Source organism: Molothrus ater, chromosome 27 (genome assembly GCF_012460135.2).
Source record: "Molothrus ater isolate BHLD 08-10-18 breed brown headed cowbird chromosome 27, BPBGC_Mater_1.1, whole genome shotgun sequence".
Classification (NCBI taxonomy): Eukaryota; Metazoa; Chordata; class Aves; order Passeriformes; family Icteridae; genus Molothrus; species Molothrus ater.
This window is the reverse complement of record NC_050504.2, coordinates 4597867-4619878: the sequence shown is the minus strand read 5'-3', so window position 1 is coordinate 4619878 and position 22012 is coordinate 4597867. Positions and strand designations below refer to the sequence as shown.

At 54.0% G+C, this 22012-nt stretch overlaps 2 protein-coding genes across 2 annotated transcripts in view; both read right to left on the bottom strand.

The window, feature by feature from the left end:
• The window catches only part of KANSL1 (KAT8 regulatory NSL complex subunit 1), a 75899-nt gene extending 57365 nt beyond the window's left edge, over positions 1-18534 (bottom strand). Inside the window, 2 exon segments of the mRNA XM_036399012.2 lie at positions 767-2135; positions 18336-18534. Coding sequence (XP_036254905.1) covers positions 767-2052 — 1286 coding nt within the window. The 5' untranslated portion in view covers positions 2053-2135; positions 18336-18534.
• Positions 9605-19076, bottom strand: LOC118696514 (basic proline-rich protein-like). The gene is made up of 6 exons (XM_036398669.1): positions 19005-19076; positions 18535-18670; positions 12640-12787; positions 11930-12441; positions 9932-10545; positions 9605-9634 (listed from the first exon to the last, which is right to left on the bottom strand). Exons 1-6 carry the CDS (start codon positions 19074-19076, stop codon positions 9605-9607), a joined length of 1512 nt encoding a protein of 503 aa, XP_036254562.1.
• Positions 19077-22012: the final 2936 nt, after the last annotated feature.

Genomic DNA, 22012 nt, shown 5'->3' with positions numbered 1-22012 from the left:
CAAAACACTCCCAGGGAAAAAACCTCCCAGGTATGCACTCCCAGGGAAAATTCTGGGTTTGGAACAAAAAAATCCCTTCTTCCCTGACCTGTCTCAAGACCTTTTGCCTTGAGAAGGATCTTCCTCCTCCACACACACATTGACAGCTAATACTTATGCAAACAGCATCCAGTTAACAACATAATTATGAAGCTGTTGTCATCATTTAATGCAACTCACAGACAAGAAGAAAATTCCCAGCAGTAATTTCCCAGATTCAAGAAGGGAACACACTCGTTTCACACTTCCGCTGGCACTTGAACCAAATCCTTTCTGAGTACTTTTTTCCAGGCAGTCCATTTAACAAATAAAATAATTCCCCAATGATAAATATACTGTCAGCTGCACAGATCCAGACTGGCCTTACTTTACACAACAGGTTTATAACACATATTCCCATTGTAAACCAACAAGCATTTCCTTTCAGGAGACAGGACCAAAGCATCTTGGAGAGAAACGTTCCAGGTCTGTATCTGCAGCTCACACTACTCCAGCCAGCCACTATCTCCACGACTTGCTGCTCCAAAACCACCAAAGACTATTTCCAGTAAGCATGAAGAATTTTATCTTCAGTGCTCTACGTGCTGCAAACCACACCACACCAGTTTTAATAATTCTTTGACCCAAGACCGTCCAAAATTTAGGATTCCTACAAAAACGATATTTCTATCTGCCACCTTCCGCCTTGCTGCCCACCACCAGAAGGAAACAAGTGAGTGCTACTTACAGTGGTACGTGGGGTTGTTCTGGGTCTGCTTTGGTCAGTTCCTCTTCTTCAACGTCCGACTCTCCCCCCGAGCTGCTGTCAGTGACATCCGAGTCAAAGGCCTGCTCGCTGCATCTCAAGTTGGCCATGCCGCTGGCCGTGAATCTCTCCAGTTCCTCTGATATTGAATCACTCTTCAGGAAGTTGCTCAGGCCTTCCGAAGTAACTGTCTCGCTCGCAGCTTTCCTCAAGGCTGCTTCTGCTTTTCTGGTCAGCATCAGTTGGCTCCGATGCCTCAGGGGGTCCAAGGCTGGAAGCTTGCTCAGCGTTTTCTCCAAGAAGCCGCCCAACTGCTGCTGGATGTGTCTCTCCACCTGCTTGGCCTGCACCACCTGCAAGCGCTTCTGCAGCCGCCGGGCTCGGCTCTCGATGTCCGCCTGCCGCCGCAGCAGGGCCCTCGTCCTCATCTCCGAGTCCAGAGCGCTGTGGTGACCAGGCAGCACGGAGGGCTTCTGCTCCTCCAGCTTACCGCCGCCCGCACCGGGCACCCGCGCGTCCCCGCTGCCGCCCTCCAGCACCCACTGCTGCTCTGCGGAGTTTAGGGAGGATTTATTTGCAGTGCTATTATTGCTAAAGGGAGTTGCGTGCTCTGCATCAAGGCTTCTGTGTGGAAGAGTGCAATTGGTCAACCCGGTCTTCAAGTCCCCCAATTCAGAACCTCCTGTATTATAGTCAACAGTCTGGAGGGCAGCAGAAGGAGAAGCACACTTCCCACCATTCAGAGAACTAGAGTTTTCATGGTCTGAATTGGTACTTTTGGCCAATTTCTTGGCCAAGCCATTCACAGGCGCTTGTGGGAGAGGTGGCTGGCTATTAGTACTCATTGTTTTTAGATTCTCCAAAGTGAATTCCAACACTGGTTGCCTCCCCAACAGATCACTTGTTTTCAAAAAGGACTGAGATAAGAGAGAGTGAGATTTAAGGACTGTCTGCTTGTTGAAGACTCCTTGCAGCTTCAGAGGCTCTTTTGAAGAGACAGATGTTACATCCGAGCAGAGATAAGAGGCCACTAGCGGCTGCAGCTTGCCCAGCTCTTCCTTGGTGGGGTTGTTTCGGAAATCTAGACTGGGATCCTCCGGAGCAATGGCTTTCCTTTTGGTGCCGTTGGCAGCCAGGAGGATGTTGTTGGCGTTGCCGTTGCTCTCGGCACTGCCAGGCGACAAGGTGGAGGACGGGGGAGCCAGCTTGAATCGGATGTGGTGAGCTTCGGCTGCTGCGTCAGTGAGAGCGGGCGCCATCGCAGCCATTCAGCACAGACACACGGGAAGTCCAGCCTCTCCCGCTGCCGAGGCCAGCTCCACTGCCTCCCACTGCCGCTCCCGAGGGCAGCCTGCACGGGGGAAGGCAAAACACACAGTCAGGCGCTGCACTGGGGAGGGAATAAATCAAAAAACGCTTTGAAAACGGCAGCGAGATGTGGACGCGACGCTCGCGCTTCGCCAACGCTGAGCGCGGCCTCCTCCCCCCGGAGCCCCAGCTGCTCAGCAGAGCAGCACCAGGGAACAGAAACAGGAACACGCAGCCCTCCAGAACCCAGCATCTCCCACAGTTGGTGCCTGTCTGTAACTGCTACTCCCATCTTTCACAGAACCCTTCCAGGCCTTCGTGAAAGCTCCAGCCCTGGATGCTCCTATTCTTCAATGCCAGCAGCTCACCAACTTCATCATTAAAATCCCTGAGCTACACCTATGAAATAGCTTTCAGTGCTTCTACTGCCAGCTCAGGGGTCTTAAAAATGACAAATTTGACTATAACATGTAACACAGACAGGGCTTGAGGGGAACAAATCTCCATATGCTTAAATTCCCAGTGGCTGAAGGAACCCCACTGCTTCCCTGAAACCGGGATTTCAAGAAAGTCTCTTCCCTGGTGTATACGAAACCTACTTTCCCAGAAGTACATTTCCGAATGAGCCAGGTGATTTCCAGTGTTAGCAATTCCCATTTCTCTTTCAAGAGCATGGATAAAGATTAACCCACACACGCACAGAGGAGTTCTACACTGACTGTCAGAGTAAGCCTGGGTTTAACTCAACTAGAGCAAACAAGTAAAAAGAAATAACTAAAGAACTAAAAACTCTTTGTTTCTCTACACTGCAGCCTCTTCCCATCCACCTACAAGTCTCTGGTCATTCATCCACTTTGCTTACCACTGAAACTGTCAGTGTTTTTAAATGCCTTTTTAAATTGCATTCAAATACCCCACAGCACTGGCTGTGCTGCCAGTGAAACAATTACTTATTTTCCTTTTACTGCTGAAGTTATTTAGCATCTTCATAAGCTATTTCACATCAACTTTAAAATAAAAAGTTGCCCTGATCTCTTGCCTGATATGCCAATCCTCTAATTTCATATAAATTTGCATAAGCTTGTTGTAGCTGCTCATTAACACACCCCAATGACCATATTAATGCACCACTTAACAGGAAAAGCAAGGACTATCTGAAGTTTGAATATGTTTAACAAGGAAAATCTCACAGCCAGTTTTGTTTCTGGGCTCATCCAGTTGCTCCCAACATCAGATTCAGGTGCTTTTCTGTAACAGGGACCAGAAAGACATCAAGGCTGAAATCAAAGTACTAGTACCTGAATTCTTGTGAAAAGTCAGAGATGAGACAGAGAAACAAACCCACATTCCCATTTGAGGGAAGGCTCAAAATTTGCTCTGTGTGGTTTCCAGTGAGTACATACATTGGGTCAACTGTCCAGCCCCTCACCAGGTCCAAAACACAAACCCTCCACAGTCCTGGAATCCCAAAATGATTTCCATCTGTTCATCCTCCAGCCTGGACTGGGCCTGAGGGCTGTCCCTACCCTGCTAACAGTCCCTCTAACTCACTCTCCATAAAATCCAGTTAGGTGACACAGAAGAAGGAGCCAGAGAAGGAAGAATACACTCCCAGAGGAACCCACTTAAAAAAGCTGTTGCAGCAGAAATATTGAGCTGCTGGAGGAGGGTTCAGGCTTCCCAAGTCCCCAGCTCACAGAACTTATGGTATTCTGTAATTGACTACACTTTATCCTTACTAAAAAAGGATCTGCATGTCTAAAAGTTTAGGCCACACTCACTGAAAATGGCTTTTAGTCACCATTTGGGTCCATAAATAAAAACTGAACATGCCTATTCAGGGAAGAATGAAAAAAAAGGAACTTGCAGGGAACTTTCCACTTGTAACTAAGACACCCTTGGGAGAGGAGGGAGGAAGACTGTCAGAATAAAGACTTCCTCCACTCCAGCCTCCTTCCAAGACCTTCACTAGAGACACACACACAACTGGGGATGACTGCCCCTGACAGGTTCCCAGTTCTGCAGAAACATGTGGGTTTCCCTTCCAGAGGGAACTCTGGCTCAGGGCTCTCCACCACAGTCACCACCAGACATTCACAGCGGCTTTGGAAACACCCAAGTGCAAAAAGAGCAGAAACCTCTCCCCTTGGAGCTAAATGACTCTTCATGAAGGTAGCTGCACAGCCAGGAGTCTGCAGGAGATGCAGGCTGGAGTGAGTTAATTTGTAGGTCGCCAACTTGAATTAACAGAAGTGGGAAACGGAAGCAAAACTTTGACACTGCTTTTTCCTCCAGGTTAGCAAACGCACTTGGAAACAGCAAATCCTCCTGGCTAAGCTACTGCAGACCTCCTTGGCTCCACTTTTCCTTGAGTGGACAGCATTTAGAGTACTTTGGAAGCCTGGAAAGCCTCCCCTAAGAATAAGGCTTTGTTCTAGCAGCTTATAGATGACCTTCAAAAATTATTTGGTCTATTTTTTGTATTTTATTTAAGTCCTTATAAACTCTCTGTGTACTGGACAGCACTGGCTCCTCTAACACTGAATTAGACCTCAACTTTTATGAGCAACCCTGGAACAGACATTAAGGAACATCTGTAAGCATGTTCCCTCCCTCTGTTTATAGTGTTGTTATTAAAGCTGTATTACACTTATCTGGAATTTCTTCCTAACAGGGAATTGGAGGGGAGAAGGTGTTAAAGCATCTCTGAGGAAGGAGAATAAAGAAAAGGAAAGGTCATAGAATGGGAAGGTCATTCACACAGACTGAGGAACTTTCAGAGCATTCTGCTAAGTCTCACAGTAATTCCAAGAATTATCCCCAATCTGTTGCCTGCTCCTGGGACTCAAACTGGGCTGGCAAGTTCTACTGAAACTGCTGTCCCCCATCAGTATTAGCAGATCCATGTGAGCACCCACAGCTCCCTCTTTCCACTGTTTTTCCCTGCCAAGGGTCTTTAATTCCCAGCCCTCAAGGTGACACACGTGGGACCAAGGAGCTCCTGCTGTGGCACCAGCCCTGCTGGCAGAGAGCTGCCAGGGTGACTGGACACTGCTCCAGCTCCACCAGCACAGCTCAACCCCAGCCCAGCCTCCAGCAGCCCTGGCACAACCCCTGTGCTGGACTCGGCCTGGCCAGGTCCAGGAGGAGCTGCCTCTGGAAGGCCAGCGTGGTGTTTACAGCACGTCTTTAGCTCTAATCCTGAATGAACGTTCTTCATTTTCCCTTCAGAAGCAGAGCACTGCCAGAGCACTTAGCAGTAATTAACAGAGCTAAGATGAAAGGCTGCAGCAAGCAGGTAAAACCAGGGTAACCGTAACTCACCCATCTTCCCTCGCTCCCCAGGAGCAGCAGAGCCACCAGGGCTCCTTCCAGCTCCTGGAAGCCTGAGCAGAGGGAGGAGGAGGGGGACACGGCTGGGGCAGAGCTGGGAGGTCAGAGGGGCAGGAGGAGCACACCCAGTCACACTACACCAGGAGCAGGAGCGGGTCACGACACCCCTGAAAACAATCCCCTGGCCTGCTGACTTATTCAACACCCTCTGCTTCTAAAAACCAATTTTACAATCAGACACTGGAAGGAGAACTGGGTTTCCAAGCACGTGATTTTGTGCAGTACCCCAGAAAATAAGCCCAAAACAAACACAGGAAGTTTTGGCTCTCTGAATTCTTTGTGGAAGGAATTTCTTGGGGAGAAACCAGGCACTGAGCTTCCAGTGAGGGTCATGAGAAACATGGGGAGGGCTGTCCATGCTCTCCTCCCAGACATCAATCTCACCATGGCACCCACCTGGCTCCATCACCTGTGCCCTCCATCCCTCCCTGCACTGCCTGGCCACACACACACACCTACCTCACACATTTATGTTCCTGGATTATGGTTTAGCTCCCTGACACGATCCCAAATTCTGCGTTACTGCACCCTGAAAGCCCTTCAGCCCAAGCAGTCCCCAACACCCATTTCCTGACGCACACCAAGGTGCTGTTAGAAGCAATAGAAGCAGAGTTACCCTGGAGGAAGTGAGCATTCTACCAATTCCCACTTCCCCTCTCCTCCCCCACTACAAATCTACAGCGCAGACAACTCTTGAGCCCGTGTGGTTACAAATATGTTTCAGTCAAAAAACCAAAACAAAGCACACAAAAAAACCCCTAACTTGGTAAAATAAAATCCCTCTACACTTCATTTTGCAAGTAAAACACATCATCTGTGCTAACCTCAGCAGATAACAACACACAGCAACTCCCTGAGTCCTACAAATATTTTCCACATCCACAATGTCCATCTACCAAAGTTACAACTGTACATAACAGATTCTCTATGTGCCTTTTGTTATCACCTCTCAACATTTTGTAGTTGTAAGACAGGTGTTTACCAATTTAGAAAGGGATTTACCTGAGAAGCAACTCTCAAAGCTTTAATTAAGGGAACGTGACAGGCAAGTACAGGACGATCACCTTATTGATAAGCCAGTTATCACGTGCAGACCGTGTGCTTGCAATGACCCACATTTGGGAAACAGGCTCTTTTTTTAAATATCAATTAAAAAATGGTTAAGAACATACACAAGAACCACAGATTTTTAAAACACACACACGAGTACATTCCACAGCTATTAACACTACAGACTTGCACCTAATCTCCCAGGGAAAAATAAGAATTTTAGTAGTAAGAACATACCAGAAATACTACTGAGCTCCACTTTTGTTTGTTTCCAAAGAGAAGCCCTCAAGATTAAACTAAAAGCTGCTGTTTCCACTTCCTTGTCCACATGAGTGGCAGGGTCTGGTCAACTCTGAGATCTCTTTCTGCAAGAATAATTCTCTCTTACGCCTGCGAACTCTCACTGGATATAAATAAACCAAACCAATTGCATCATCTGAGGTAAAGGAGGTTTCATCAATATGATGTCAGAAAGAAAAACAGAAGCCACAAAGCAAGATTAACTGTCATCACTGCCAAAAAAATCTGGAAAAGTGATTAATTCAAAGCAAGAATGCCTTCACCTGGAAAATAAGTGGCTGGAGATAAAAATACCCATTGCTGTTAAGCTACTCTTCAGAACAAAGTTGCAGTTTAGAGTCAAATCAAAAGAAATATGTTTCAAAAATAATAATGGGACATCTGCAGAAAGCAGCAGCCTGTCAGAGACAAAAAATAAAAAATAAAATAAAATTTTAGAAAGCTTTAATTGTGAAATCTGGGTCTCCCCCATCCAGTATCAGAAAGATTTTGTTTTTCTTTCGCATAATCTGGGCAAGTTGCCCAGTAAATATGAAAAACTGAACTCAGGACTCAGGGAGCAAGTTAAACAAAAAACAGAATTGCCTTTTAATTTTAAAGATACATTTTCATTCACCCACCTTTGCTCAAAACATATAACTGTTTCCAAAACCCTTAACACCCCTCTGGCCCATAAAGTGACACCACCTTAATACTTCGTATTTTATACTTAGTATTTTAGAACAAGGCATTGGCTGTCTCTACAAAAAGTCCTTTAGAGTGCCTTGGGATAACTGGCCATACCCTTAACAACCCCCTGCCCCACAAAGTGGCATCACCTTAAATACTTCATATTTCATACTTAGCATTTTAGAACAAGGCTGTCCCTACAAGAAGTCCTTGGGATAAGTGGCCATGTCCTCAAGAGGAAATGACAGCCCAAAGGGGAGCAGAGCTAAATTTCCCAAACCAGCAGAGCCCTGCCCAAGCTGGCAGCCAAGTTTACAGACTTCATCCTGACTGCAGTTCAGGATCCTCAGGACAGAGACTCAGCTGGCTGATCTCAGAGGAGAGCACAGCCCACCACGGGCGACACCGGCTCCAGAGCAGTTTAATCAGAGGTGATGCTCACTCACACATCACAGGTTCTTTTCCACGGCCGCAATTACAGCCTGAGCTGGGCTTGCTCTTCCTCATTTAGTGCAAAGCAACCTCGCAGTAACCTTCCCATCACATCCTGTCGCTGCAGACCCTGACAGGAAGTTATAAAGATTTCACAGAGATGTTTCCTAACGTTTGAGAGCTGAAAATTAGAAATCTTTCAGGTCCACCTTCTGCTAAGGCCTCTGAGGCCTGAAGCAGCTCCCAGTACAGAAATATATATTTCAATTAAACTTTTCTTACCACCAAATCTGAAAAAAATAAGTTTGCAGCAAGAGATTAACTCAGGCACAGATGAGGACGAGGCCTGTTCAGGCTGACACCTACCCCCATTTCCCCTCCTGAGATTCGATTTTGTTACCTTTCTCCTTCATTTTATCAGATAAACAGCACAGTTTCATCACTAAATTCAGATACTGCACTGTCAGAACTCCAGAATTAAGTCTCCCCAACTACTAACATCTCCCATCTCTCCATTTGTCTCACTCTCCAAACTCTGGCAGTCACCTGCTGGCTGCACCTCGTGGCAGGAGAGACCCAGACCGGTTTTCTAAGTTTCTTTAAAAAACCTGAACGAGTCCTTATCCAAACTCTCCTCTTCCAGAAACATGGCTCTGAACTCAGGCTGACGAGGACATGGGCAGGGTTTAATGGAATTATGTTTACTCAAGTTCTGCATCACCCAGACTCTTGCTGATTTGGGTATGACAACTCCTGGCCCAGCTGAGAAAGAACAGAAAGCTTTTATTCTAATTTAAACGATTTGTCACAGAAAACTGCATCCTCCAACATGCAGCCAAACTCCTGTTTACAGGGAAGGATTTTCAAACCAAGTCTTTGCTGCTTTTCATTCCAGATAGACATTGTATTCCTGGAAGTCATGAGCAGGGACATGGTATTTATAAAATGCAGCAACGGAAACGCTGCTTCTCAGATCACCTGCCACTGCAACTGCCCAGTGCTCAGAGCTCTTTTTAATGGAAGGATAAACACTGGGAAGAGAGGCAGGCGTGCAGACCTTACTCATTATTTGGTCTCATCACCATGTGATCCACCTGAGACCCTTCCAGGAATTAAATTCCCATTTAGGCCCTAAGTTGACCCACCTGTTTCTCTGACAGTCCAGTAAAAACACTAACAGAAAAGTACAAAATCAGGTGCTGTTTGGGTTCAGGCAGAGATACCACTGACCTACACTCAAAAAATGGTGCCAGAAAAAGGCACTTTTCCATAAGAGGAAAATTGTATGGAAGGGGGTGGGGGGAAAGCCCAGAAATAAAAATATGAGCTGCTTGCCCTTTCTCCCACTCCCCAAGCTTTACCCTTCCCCTTGGGCTGGGCCTAAGAATCCCCAGGCCTTATCTTTACCTCGCTGTCCATTGAGTCCCATCCTCCCTGGAAAAGCTTTTTGAGGTTCCTGAGGACAGGCAGCAAGTGGAGCCCGAGCAGGGAAGGGTGGAGTGCTGGAACTCCAGAGACAGGCTTTGTTCTGGGCGTTCATTAGATAATGGCAGTGGCCTTCACCAAAACACGAGTTATAAACAGGGCAAAAGGAAGTGACTTTGGTCACAGAACCGCTCAGTTTTCACCCCTGCCTCGCATGATGTCACACTCTCACCAGCTCTCCGGTTACCGGATGATCTCCGAGAGCAAATGGGACTGAAATACAGCTTTCAAAAAAAAAAAATACAAGGCAAAAGAGGGGGAAAAAAGGCGTAAGAGAAACCCACAGCCACATCTGCCTGGTCATCTGCTGCTTTATCACCTCTGACGAGAGAACACAAGTCATTCCTCATTGCTAAATCATTACAAATCAGCTATAACAGTACCACAACCAAGTTCCACAATTAACTGCTCCTGCAGCATATCAATCCATTAAGCCCCACACAGCTGTGCTACCTTGGCAGTGCGGCTACAGGGGAAAAAAACAAAACACCGTCCCCATCCCCGCCGCACCAAAGCCGGGCCGCCCGGCCCTGGTGCGCGGGGGCGGGCGGGGAACCGGGCCGGGAACCGAACGGGGAACGGAGCGCGGAACCGGGCCGGGAACCGAACGGGGAACGGAGCGCGGAACCGGGCCGGGAACCGAACGGGGAACGGAGCGCGGAACCGGGCCGGGAACCGAGCGGGGAACCGGGCCGGGAACCGAACGGGGAAGGGAGCGCGGAACCGGGCCGGGAACCGAGCGGGGAACCGGGCCGGGAACCGAACGGGGAACCGAACGGGGAAGGGAGCGCGGAACCGGGCCGGGAACCGAACGGGGAAGGGAGCGCAGAACCGGGCCGGGAACCGAGCGGGGAAGGGAGCAGGGAACCGGGCCGGGAACCGAGCGGGGAACCGAACGGGGAAGGGAGCGCGGAACCGGGCCGGGAACCGAACGGGGAAGGGAGCAGGGAACCGGGCCGGGAACCGAACGGGGAAGGGAGCGCGGAACCGGGCCGGGAACCGAACGGGGAAGGGAGCGCAGAACCGGGCCGGGAACCGAGCGGGGAACCGGACCGGGAACCGAACGGGGAAGGGAGCGCGGAACCGGGCCGGGAACCGAGCGGGGAACGGAGCGCGGAACCGGGCTGGGAACCGAGCGCAGAACCGGGCCCGGTACCGGCCCCGGGCTCCCCCGACTCTCCCCGCTGCCCCCGGCCCCGCTCTGCTCCACCGCCCCCTCCGCCGATATAAAACGCTGCTGACTTCTCAATTAAAGAAAAAAAAAAAAATATAATCATCTTGACGAGCGTCGCTGTTCCCGTGCCAGAATGGAAATCCAAGAGGATACGCTAAAGCAGGGAAGAGCATCAGAGGTTCCTCCATGAAAACAAAGGCTATAAAAAGGACAAATATGGTTTTAAAGAGAAAACGCCTGCACGCAGGCAGATGCCCGGACTGGCAGAGGTTCGGGGCGCACACAGCCACGCTCACAACTCGGGCAGCCCCGGTGTTTCATCCCCGCAGCAGCGGCACCGACCCACGGCGAGTCCTGCCCGGCCCAGAACCGGCTGCTGCCTCCTCACCTTATTTTCACAGGCACAAAGCACCCTGAACGCAACACACACGACATGATGTAACCACCGACACGGCCGTGGCCCAAACCAGTTCAAAATATAATGGTCAGTCAAAACAAATAAAAAACCTGCAGTTCCTCCCATATCCTGACCGGTTTCATGGAAAACTACAGTTTGTCATTCAAGTGCATTTTACATAACAGGGAATATAATCTATGGAGTGCCTGCCTTCTGCTCCACCTGGACACAAATTCAAGGAGAGGAGAGATGACACCTCGGTTTGGAAGGTGGGTCTGATTTTTGGGGGGAAAATAAGTTTAGTTCCCAATATATCTAGCGGCTTTAGTTTTCCTCCTGCATAACCCCCATTTACACCCCAAATGATGGAAATTTCTCCGTAACCAAGCACTGGAAGATGCTAATCCCGTGATGGAAGTAAACACACGTAGGGATCACGGAAAGCATATCAGGACAGCCGGACTCCTCCAGCTTGTTTTGGGAAAAATAATCCTGGATCGGCAGGGCCGGTTTTCGAAATAAATAAAATACAAGATATGCGGCTAGAAAGTAAATACAGGGAAACGGTTTTGGAGCTCGAAGCCACCTGGAAAATGACGATATTGTGCACCCCGGGAGCAGGGAGAGCGCCCGGTGACACGGCTCCCGCCGGTGACAGCCCACCGGGATTACCGGCACCGCTCCGCTCCTATTTTCCAGGCGGATTTGGGGCCGCGGGACCTGCTCCCTCCACGCGTTTTGCAAGCTTTGAGGTTATGCAATTTAATTTTTTTTTTTCTGTTTACTTTTAAAACTTCGCGTGTGCCCCCCCCCCCCCACCCTAGCCCCCCTTTCCCACCAGGTTAGGGAACGGTGCCCCCCCTTCCTCCCTCCCGTCCGTCCGTCCGTCCCTTCCCCTCCCCGGGGGCAGCGGCCACGTGAAAGGCCCCGGCCCGACCCTGCGGGACCCCCGGGGCCGGGATTTCAATGTCGAGCGGCGCCGCCGCCCCCCGCCCGCGGCGCCCCCCCCGCCCCGGGGAGACGCAGCACCGGGGGCGGCGGGCGGGCGGAGGGGGGGGGGGGGGTGCGGGGCGGCTCTCCTGCCGCGACCCCCGCACTTTCCGCCGCACCGGGGAGGGGAAGGGCAGGGGAGGGGGGGGCTCGCAGAAGTTGGGGCGCGGCGGCGGCGGGGCCCGGCGGGGCGCGGCGGCTCTAACAAAGGGGCGGCGGGGGAGGCGCGGCGGGCGCGGGGCGGCGGGCGCGGGGCGAGCGGCACCTACCACGTGACGAGCGGCGAGCGCGGTCCGGGCGGGCTCGGCCGCGGCGAAACGGGCGCAGTTCGCAAACAAACCAAGCGGGCCCCCCCGGGACGAGGGGCGGCAGCCGCGGCGCCGCCACCCCCGGCGCCCCCCCCGCCCGCCCCGGCGGAACGGGGGATGGGCTCGCCCGTCTCCCTCGGCGGCCGCAGTGCTGGGGGTGGGGGGGGAGGGGGGGAGCGGGGCCCCCCCGCCCCCGGGTCGGAGCGCTGGGGCGGAGCGGGCGCTGCGGCGCTTCTCGTCGGCGCGCCCGGTCCCCCCCTGCTCCGGGCGAGCGCGGCGGCGGCGCGGCTCGAAAATGGCGGCCGGGCTCCTTCCCTGCCCTCCCCCTCCCGTCAGCCGGAGAATGCACCGGGGGGAAGGAGGAGGAGGACGGCGAGGAGGCGGGGGGGCGGGGGGCGCCGCCGCAGCGCCCCCGGCGGCCGCGCCGCGCAGCGCAACCCGCGCCCGCCCGCAGCCGGGGGGCCCCGCCGAGCGCCCGCCGCGGCCGCGCGGAGGAGCTGCAGTGCGGGAGGGGAGGGGAAGGGGAGGGAGGGGCGGGCACCGGCACCGCCGCCGCCGGCGGGGAGGGAGGGCGGGGAAGGGGAGGGAGGGGCGGACCCGCCGCCTTTTGTCCGCCCGCCGCGGCCCCGCCGCTGCCGGACACCGCCAGGGGGAGCCCGCGGCGGCGGCGCGCGGGACACGCCGGGAGTTGGAGTCCGCCCGCCCCCGCGGCCGGGGACACACAGGACACGGAACGCCGCTGGTTCAACGCCGCTTTAACCGTTTCCTGCCCAAAATGCACGGCTCTGCCACCGCGAGCTCGCTCCCGGGAAAAATAAAACAAACAACCTTCGCCGTTTGAGCGTTTCCCCGCAAAACTGCACGTGACGCTCTCCCGCGCCCGGCCGCAGCCCCGGGAGCTCGCTGCCGGCCCGGCCCGCGCTGCTCCTGCCACGGTCCCCGGCCTCATTTTGCCAGGAAATCTGCCCAAGGGCTCCAGGCAGCCCCCCGTGCCCCAGCCAGGCTCCGGGGCTCTCCCACAGCCCCCGGGCAGGGTTTGGGGCCGCGGCCGGGGCACGCAGCGCTGGCAGCCCGGCCAGCGGGGCTCTGCTGCTGCTGCTGCTGCCCCGATCCTGCCCTTCACAGCTCCCTCACACAGCACACACCGAGAGCAAGAAACCATTCCCTTGGGACCGCACAAACCATTTCCCCTCTCTGACCTTCAGCCTGGCCCCTGGCAGGCGGTGACACTGACTGTGCCCAGCACAGAGCCCGGCACGCCGGGGGTGCCACAAAGCCGCTGCAATTCCTGCCAGGCAAAGGCTCTTCCATGCCTGCTCAGGCTCTGCTGCCTCTACAGCAGGAACGCAGCCCTGCCAAGGAAAAAGTGCTTTATACCATGGTTTGCCAGCAAAGAGGAAGAGCCACAGCAGTGCCAGCTGTGCTCACCGTCACTGAGAGATGCACTGAGTGAAAACAAAACCTGTCCTGCTCGACTGCAGAGCTAGGAAAGGAGGAACCGTGTTTCCAGTACGTGCAATCCTGGCCTGCACTATGCAGCACACACAGACAAGTTTGTTTCCTCCTCGTGATTCAAGTCCCAGCACCACACAGGGCGGTTCAATAGCACAGAAGCAACTGCAGAATACCCTGAGCTGGAAGGGATCAGAACTCCTGCACAGGAATCCCACCACGTGCTTGAGCAACGCTCCCTTCCTCTAAAAACCATTTGGAGATACAGAGTCAAGGCACTACGGTTACGCTTTAAAATCCAATATATTGCTCAACAAACCACACCACGGCACTCTCATTACAACTGGGTTTTCTGGGCCAGGAAATTCGCATTTCATCATTTTTCTAAGGGTGTGTGCGACCACCTGGGCTTGCAGCCAGAGCCGCCCAGAGGTCTCTACTGACCACACAAATGCTGAAAACGCAGCTTATACCTAAGTGTTTCTCCAATAAAAATATTCAGCTAATGACAGCAGTGAGACTAATGCTGGTTTTTATGCCCTAGCAGGGAGCTGCAGACAACCAGCCCCAATCCTGGGCTGTCCCTTGCAGTCCCAGCTGTCCCCTCAGTGATGGCCATTCCCATCCCCATACCCACCCCAGGCTCAGCACTCTCATGCAGTACCTCAAGAAAATGAGCGTAAAGACCTTGAACACGGCTTTAAGTCAGCAATGAACCAGCGCCAAGGAGGACAGCAGGGCAGTGTGTTATCAGCAGCCCCACATCCAGCACCCAACGGGGTCACACAGGGAACACTATCTATTCTTAAGGGTAACAAAAATACCTTTCCTGAAAGACAATTGCGTGAGGAACTCAGCAGCTGCACACTGTCTCCTCACCTCGTCTCACTTGGAGAGAACTTTAGGAACCCAGGACCCTATGATGGCATGCAAACCTCTGGTATTATTGGTTTTTTAATCTACCTTGAATTAGAGCTTAGCTAAAAAGCAGAAGTAGCAACAAATGTGGCTTTTATACTGGAACAGAAGAGTGAGGACAATCTGTTGCGAAGGAAATTAAAAGAGATTCCTGTGCAATCAAGCTTCTGATCACTGTACAGTGTAGGATTTTCTGCTGAGGCACAAACCAAGAGCCCAGATTCCAGCTTGACATTCCAGTACACGTCTGGACCTTCCTGCAGCACAGACACAGCTGCAGCTTCCATGGCCCAGCCTGATCTGGAGATGAGTAGCAAAAATCGCTATGCAGTGTAAGATTACACAGCTTTGGCCTCTGACACGTACCTTCTATGGCCCTGCCAGTCTCAGTTTCCCACTCAAAACTGTGCCACAACTGGCCACTCCTGGACCAGCCACCCACCTGTCCCTCACACAGGATGTTCCTGACCTGGAGATGCCCCCATGAACAAGAGCAGCTGTCCCCAGTGAAGCCCCATTTTTACAGCATCATCCTTTGAAGTGTCCTCTTCTGCCAAGCATCCAGAACACTCAAACCACAATAGCTGGTGAGGGCTGTGTGCCCAGCTACTCACACCTGATTGTTACCTCATCTTTCCACCTATTAATTCTCATTACTTGCTCTGATTAGATCTGCCTCAAAAATTTAACAGTCTCTATACAATAAGTATATGCATATCTGTAAATAAAATAACTTTTAAGTGTTATTATTAATGGCTTTTGAGCCTAAAACCATGCTATTTCAGTTTGGGAAACATCCTGTATGTGGGAAAGGTGGATAGCCACTAAAAAACACAATTATGAGACTCTACCTGTTCTTAATAACAATACTTCCTATGAAAAATCCAGCATGGGAGAATCAGAGCCCAGGCAACCACAGGGAAGTGGCAATGGGAAGGAGAAGGCAGGAGTCCCCGTTCTGTGAGCATGGCACAGCCAGAGCTGGAGCAGCACGTTCCCCTGGAAGGAGCAGGGAGAGCTCCCTGCCCCTCTGAGGAGCTCTGGGTCATGAGCTTCACAGAACCCAGGGGCTGTAACTGAGCTGGTCTCTTCTGTGCCAATAAAACATTGCAAAACTGTGACAACACCAGGTGCCAGGAGCTTGAGCACAAGTGGGGGGGGGACGGTGAGGACAGCCCTCAGACAGGTCCCGGCAGAGCTGCAGAGCAATTCAACCTGTGACACACTCAACACACCACAAAAATCAAGGTCCAGCAAGACCCTCCCCTCCAGAAGCAAACGCCGCTCAGCAGAGCTGCTGGGGGATGCAGCGGCTGGACACACCGACAGCCGGACACACAGACAGCCGGACACACCGACAGGGCCTGGACACACCGACAGGCTGGACACACTGACAGCCGGACACACCGACAGCCGGACACACCGACAGGGCTGGACACACAGACAGCCAGACAGCACAGACAGGCCGGACACACAGACAGCTGGACACACAGACAGGGACACACCGACAGCCGGACACACCGACAGAGCCGGACAGCCTGATGGCCAGACACACAGATGGCCGGACACCCTGACAGAGCCGGACAGCCCAACGGCAGGACAGACTGATGGCCGGACACACAGACGGCCGGACACACCAACGGCCCAACGGCTGGACAGCCCACTTGGAAGGCTGTGAGAGATTTACAGAAGACGCCGACGGCCGGACAGCCTGACAGGGCTGGACAGACTGATGGCCGGACACACCAACAGCTGGACACACTGACAGCCGGACAGGGCTACACATCCTGACAGCTGGACAGCCCGACAGGGCCAGACAGAGACAGGCACCCTGACAGGGCTGGACACCCCACAGCCAGACAGCCTGATGGCTGGACAGCCCAACAGGGATGGACGGACAGCCCGACGGCTGGACACTGACAGCCGGACAGACTGATGGCCAGACAGCCCAACAGGGACGGACAGCCCGACAGCTGGACACTGACAGCCGGACAGACTGATGGCCAGACAGCCCAACAAGGACGGACAGCCCGACGGCTGGACACTGACAGCCGGACAGACTGATGGCCGGACAGCCCAACAGGGATGGACAGCCCGACGGCTGGACACTGACAGCCGGACAGACTGATGCCCGGACAGCCCAACAAGGACGGTCAGCCCGATGGCTGGACACTGACAGCCGGACAGACTGATGGCCGGACAGCCCGAGTGCCCCAGCAGCATACCAGGCACTGCTCCTTCCCTCAGCTCCTGCCGGCTCACGGGAGCCACAAAGGATCCACAGCACCTCCCCGGGCCCTGCCCTGCCCTCCCACAGCCTCCCACACCCGCCCCATCTCCCCATCCCACAGGGCCTGCAGCTCTCTGAAACCTCACTGGGTTTTCTCCTCCACCGTTTTCCAGACTGCAGCATGAGACTAAGGAGCTGGCATTGAGGATGGGGACAAATGGGACATGCACAGGGCTGCCAACACCCCAGTGCCCGCGGGGGTGAGGCTCCACACAGCCACACGTCAAACCCCAAGACATCAGCACGTGGCACTTTGGAAATGAAGACCAGTCTGCAGAGAATTTATCTCCTAATTCCCACCGGTGTCAGCAGGAGCTACAACAACACAGATTTCCAAGGTATTTCACAATAATTTCCAAAACCACAGCAGGGAGATTTAATTCGATTTTTAAAGCCCACAAAACAACTCACTGTTATTCTGTGTACAAAGAGCAAGAGCTTTGCTGCTGTGTTGGCCAACTGGAGATCAGATACCACAGCAGATTTGTGTAAGGTCAGTGTGAATGGATTGAGATAAGATTTTTGGTTTTCCCATTACAAGAGAATTTGTCTAAATTCAGCCCCAATAACTGGCCTAAAGTCAGGCTGCTTTAGCTTGTAGATTTATGAAAATAGGGAAATATCCTTCCCTTTAGCACTTTTCTTCAGGTTTTATTCAGCTGCACAGAACTCAATTCCTGTACCTGAGTGTTTGGGACACATTTTTAATGTGCAGTAACATCAGCAAGGCAAGAGGTCACTTTTCTAAAGAAGCACCAGCAAAGCCCTGCCAAGCTCCACTCACACACAGGGAAACCAGAGGGACAGAAATGTGAGCAGGAAACTCCAGCTTTAGACCTTTGGTTTTCACAGGACAAAACCAAGACCCCTCTGACAGGTGTAGAAAAAACTCTTTTGATACTACAAATACATATACAAACCAGATCAAATCAGCAAGTTAAAAGGACCTTATAGCGTAAACTATAAGGGGTTTAAGGATGAACACAATAAAGAGAGGGGAAAAAAAGCAGGAAATCTTTCTTTTTCTGGGCAAGTCATGCCTTGATGTCTCGATGCTGCTGCACACAAGGACAGGTAACACCTGTAAATACACACACCTGCTCCCAAGAGGAGCCTCCACATCTCTTCACTACCGGCATTGGAATGGCTTTGGAAAGAGAAACACCCTGTACACGCACAGGATGAATCCACGCTTCCAGCCATAACACCAAACCTCCATTTTAAAGTTCTGCATCAGCCAAGAAACTACGTGCAGGGCTCCAGCGTCATCCTGCACGGTCGGGAACCAGCCCAGCACCTGCCGAGGCACCTGAGCACAGCCGAGCGGGCCGGGGCCGGGCCCGGGGAGCCCGGGCAGCCCGGGCAGCGGGGCACACGGGACGTACCTTGCTGGGCATCTTGGCCAGGCCCATCCTCACACCTGCGCTCCAGGTGGGCAGCACGGGGACGGCCTCCGGATCCTCGCAGCCTCTGCCGACGGGATGTAAGTTTCTTATTTATTTACTCGAGGAGGTGGGAAAGTGCAGGAGCTGGGGACAGAAAGGGCTGTCACAAGGGGGCCCCGCCGCCCCCTCCCACCGTTACCTCCATCCCGCCCCGGGCCGGCCGGCGGGGCCGGGCCCGGCGGCGCTCGCAGCGCGGCCCGGGGCGCGGGGGCCCGGGGCTGCCGCCACCCCCGATCCTTCTCGAAGCCCCCCGGGCCTGGCCTCGCTTCCCCGGGCTAAAATGGAGGCGCGGGGCGGGCGGGGGGGTCCCCGCTCCGCACGGAGCCGGCCGGGCCCGGCCCCCCGGGGCAGTGCGGCGGGGCGGAGCTCTCCCGGCGCCCCGGGCCCGGCGCCCGCCGCGACCCTGCCCGCGACCCCCAACTCCCGGGCGAGAGCGGCCGCCCGCCCCCCCCGGCCCCGCCGCGGCCCGGCCCCCGCGGCCAAGTTGCGGGACGGCGGGGCCGGGGCCGGGGCCGGCGCTGCCCGCGGGGCGGGGGCCGCGACCCCCGGGCCGAGCGCGGCCCCCTCCCCGAGCCCCCCGCCCGCTCCGCGACCCCCGCCCGCTCCTACCTGCGCCGCTCCACCGCCTTCAAGCGGGGACCTTCCGCCCTCCCCCGCGCCCATTGGCTGCGCGCGGGGCATGGGCGCGCCCCATTGGCTGCGGCCGCGTCAATCAGCGCGGGGGGCGGGGCGGGCGGTGATTGATGCGGTGCCGCCGCTCGGCCCCTGCCCCGCGCCCCCCCCCCCCCCCCCCCCCACCGCCCCCCTCCCCGGGACCCCCCCCCAAACCCCGGAACCGGCACCGACCGGGGGGTCCCGGGCGCGCCCCCGCCCCCCGGGGCAGCCGCGGGTCCGGCCGGGCCGCGGGAGCGGCGGGCGGGGGGCGAGGGGGCGGCCCCGGGTGCGGGGCGGGTGCGGGGCTGGGAGGTCACGGGGCGCCGGTGTCCCGCAGGTGGCACCGGGCCGGCAGCCGGGGCACGCGTGGGGCGTCCCGCGGGCCGCAGGCCACTCGTGCTCCGTGCGGGGCGCGGGTCCCGCGGCGGGGGGACCTGCGGGGCAGCGGGAGGAACCGCCGGGACACCGAGCACCGGCGCGGGGGACGAGGGCTGCGGGGACAGCGGGGACAGCGGGGACAGCGGGCCCACGGATGGCACCAGGCCCGCGTCCCACAGGTGACACAGGGCCCGTGTCCCCTGCGTGGCTCCGGGCCTCTGTCCAGTGCCCACCCAGTGCCCGCCCTGCCATGGCAGGGACACTTCCCCTGTCCCAGGGTGCCCCAGTGTCCAGCCTGGCCTTGGGCACTGCCAGGGATCCAGGGCAGCCCCAGCTGCTCTGGGCACCTGTGCCAGGGCCTTGCCAAAGTCTGAGTAAAGAATTTCCTCCTCACATCTATAATCTAATTCTCTCCCAGTTAAAGCGGTTCCCCCTCTTGTTCTATCTGCCTGTGTAAAAAGTTACTCTCCCTCTTTTTTTCTAAGCCCTTTTGAGGACTGGAAGGAAGTTTGAGATGCTCCAAACACACTTTGAGAGGTGGCCATGCTGATCCCACACAGAGCAGCTGCAGTCACTGTCCCCACACAGACACTGTCCTTGCTCTCCTTCCCCAGGGAACATGAAACAGCCAGGTTGTTTTTCCTGGTTATCCAGGAAAATCCAGACTAAGACTTTATTCTGAGGTGACAAAGTTTAAAAGCACTGGGATCCCTGGCTTAGGAAAACCCAGTTCCATTCCATTAAAAATAAAAAGCAGTTCATGCTAATGGATCAGCTCTTAAAGTTGCAGACTTGGACAGACGGACAGAAAATAAGATGTTGCAGCACCACAGTCAGTGGTGAACAACAGAACAAACCTTGGTAAGATATAGGTGTTCCTAAAGAGCTCCTGGTGCTCAGCACACGGCTATGATTCAGCCCTGGAACGATGGACAAATCCAACTTCATCGCTGCTTTGCCCTAAAGCTCAGCCTGAGCAAAGCCTGGGTGCAGCACTAGGCAGAGCCCATGGGGGAGGCTGCAGAGGGGCACAGGAGAACAGCTCAGCTCTCACTGCACCCAGACACAGAACACATGTCCAGGAGCAACAGGACCATGGGGGAAAAGAGGGGGAAGCAGCTACGAATGGGTTAATCTGAGTGCTGCTTGTACAGCCAAACTCAGCTCTCAGAAATTACCAAATAGGTTGGGCAAAAATGAGTGGTAAAAGGTTCGATCCAAGATGCCCACGTGCAGCAGGAGGAATTTCTGCACAGCCATGAGCCTTCCTTCCTGGCAAGCTTTTCCTCCAGCTCTGCAAGTGTAAGACACTGTGATAATTAATTTCTCTGTTGAGCCACAGCAGCTGCAACCACAGGGTGAGGACCTGCTATGGAAGGCAGAAAAAAAAATAAAATAAAACTAACCTGGCTCCATACCTGAGAGCTTCTTGAACCTCCTGTCGCTGCAGGATGGGAGGTGAGGATGAGCAGCAACAACTCTGGACACCAGGAAGGATCCATCCCCAATATCCCACCCATCCCTGCCCTGGGCAGGACACATTCCCTGCGTCCTGTCCCTCCATCCTTGTCCCCAGTCCCTCTCCAGCTCTCCTGGAGCCCCTTCAGGCCCTGGCAGGGGCTCTGAGCTCTCCTTGGAGCTTCTCCTCTCCAGGTGAGCCCCCCCAGCTCTCCCAGCCTGGCTCCAGCGCTGGAGCAGCTCCAGGGCTCTCTGGACTCATCCCAGCAGCTCCAGGTCCTCACACCCAGTGTCACACCCATGTCACACCTCCCACCTCACCCAAAACTCCAGCCAGGGCCTTGCAGCCCGTTTGGAAGCTGTGGTAGATTTACAGGTGACACAGGAGAGAAAAGAGCCCTGTGCACCCCAAGGTGCCCTTAAACCTTTCCCAACCTCTGTCACTTGCCCAGCTCCTGAAGGGCAAATCCCACCCCTGACCCAAAGCAGCTGGGGCTAAGCCTGCTTTTAAAAGTAATTTATTTGGATTTTCCACATCCTTTCATGAATTGCAAATATATTAACAGAAAAGAATTTTTTCCCCCTAGGACTGTACAATTTTTGAAATTAAAAAAAAAACTCAAGAAAAGCAAAAAAAAAAAAAAAAAAAAAAAAAGGACAAATTACATTGTTTCAATGCAAATAGCAACACCACACCCACACTTTGCATTCTTCCATAGTTTTGTTGTAAGAAAATGACAGTTCCCTAATTCTCTTCAGTGAACACTTGCTCACCTCCCTGCCAGTGTCTCCGTGCTCAGCCTCTTCCTCCCTGTCCCTCCTCAAAGAGCCAAATTTTAGTCCTTCAATACTAATTTTGTGTTTTTCCTTAGAATGTAAAATAGCAGCAAGGGCTAAATGTGACCCTGGATTCTTGGGAAAAAAGAAAATACCTTTAAGGTAGGATGACCATACAAAGCCAGGAATGTTTTTATGTATTAAATCTTCCAAATAGCACAAAGGTCCTTTGAACATCCCAGCTCAATTAAGAGCTTTTTTCCAAGGGGTTGAAAGTTTTACTGCAGTTTTCAGGGAACAAATAAAAAAGAAAAAAATGCCCCACAATTCCTGGATCTCTGGTCCCCACA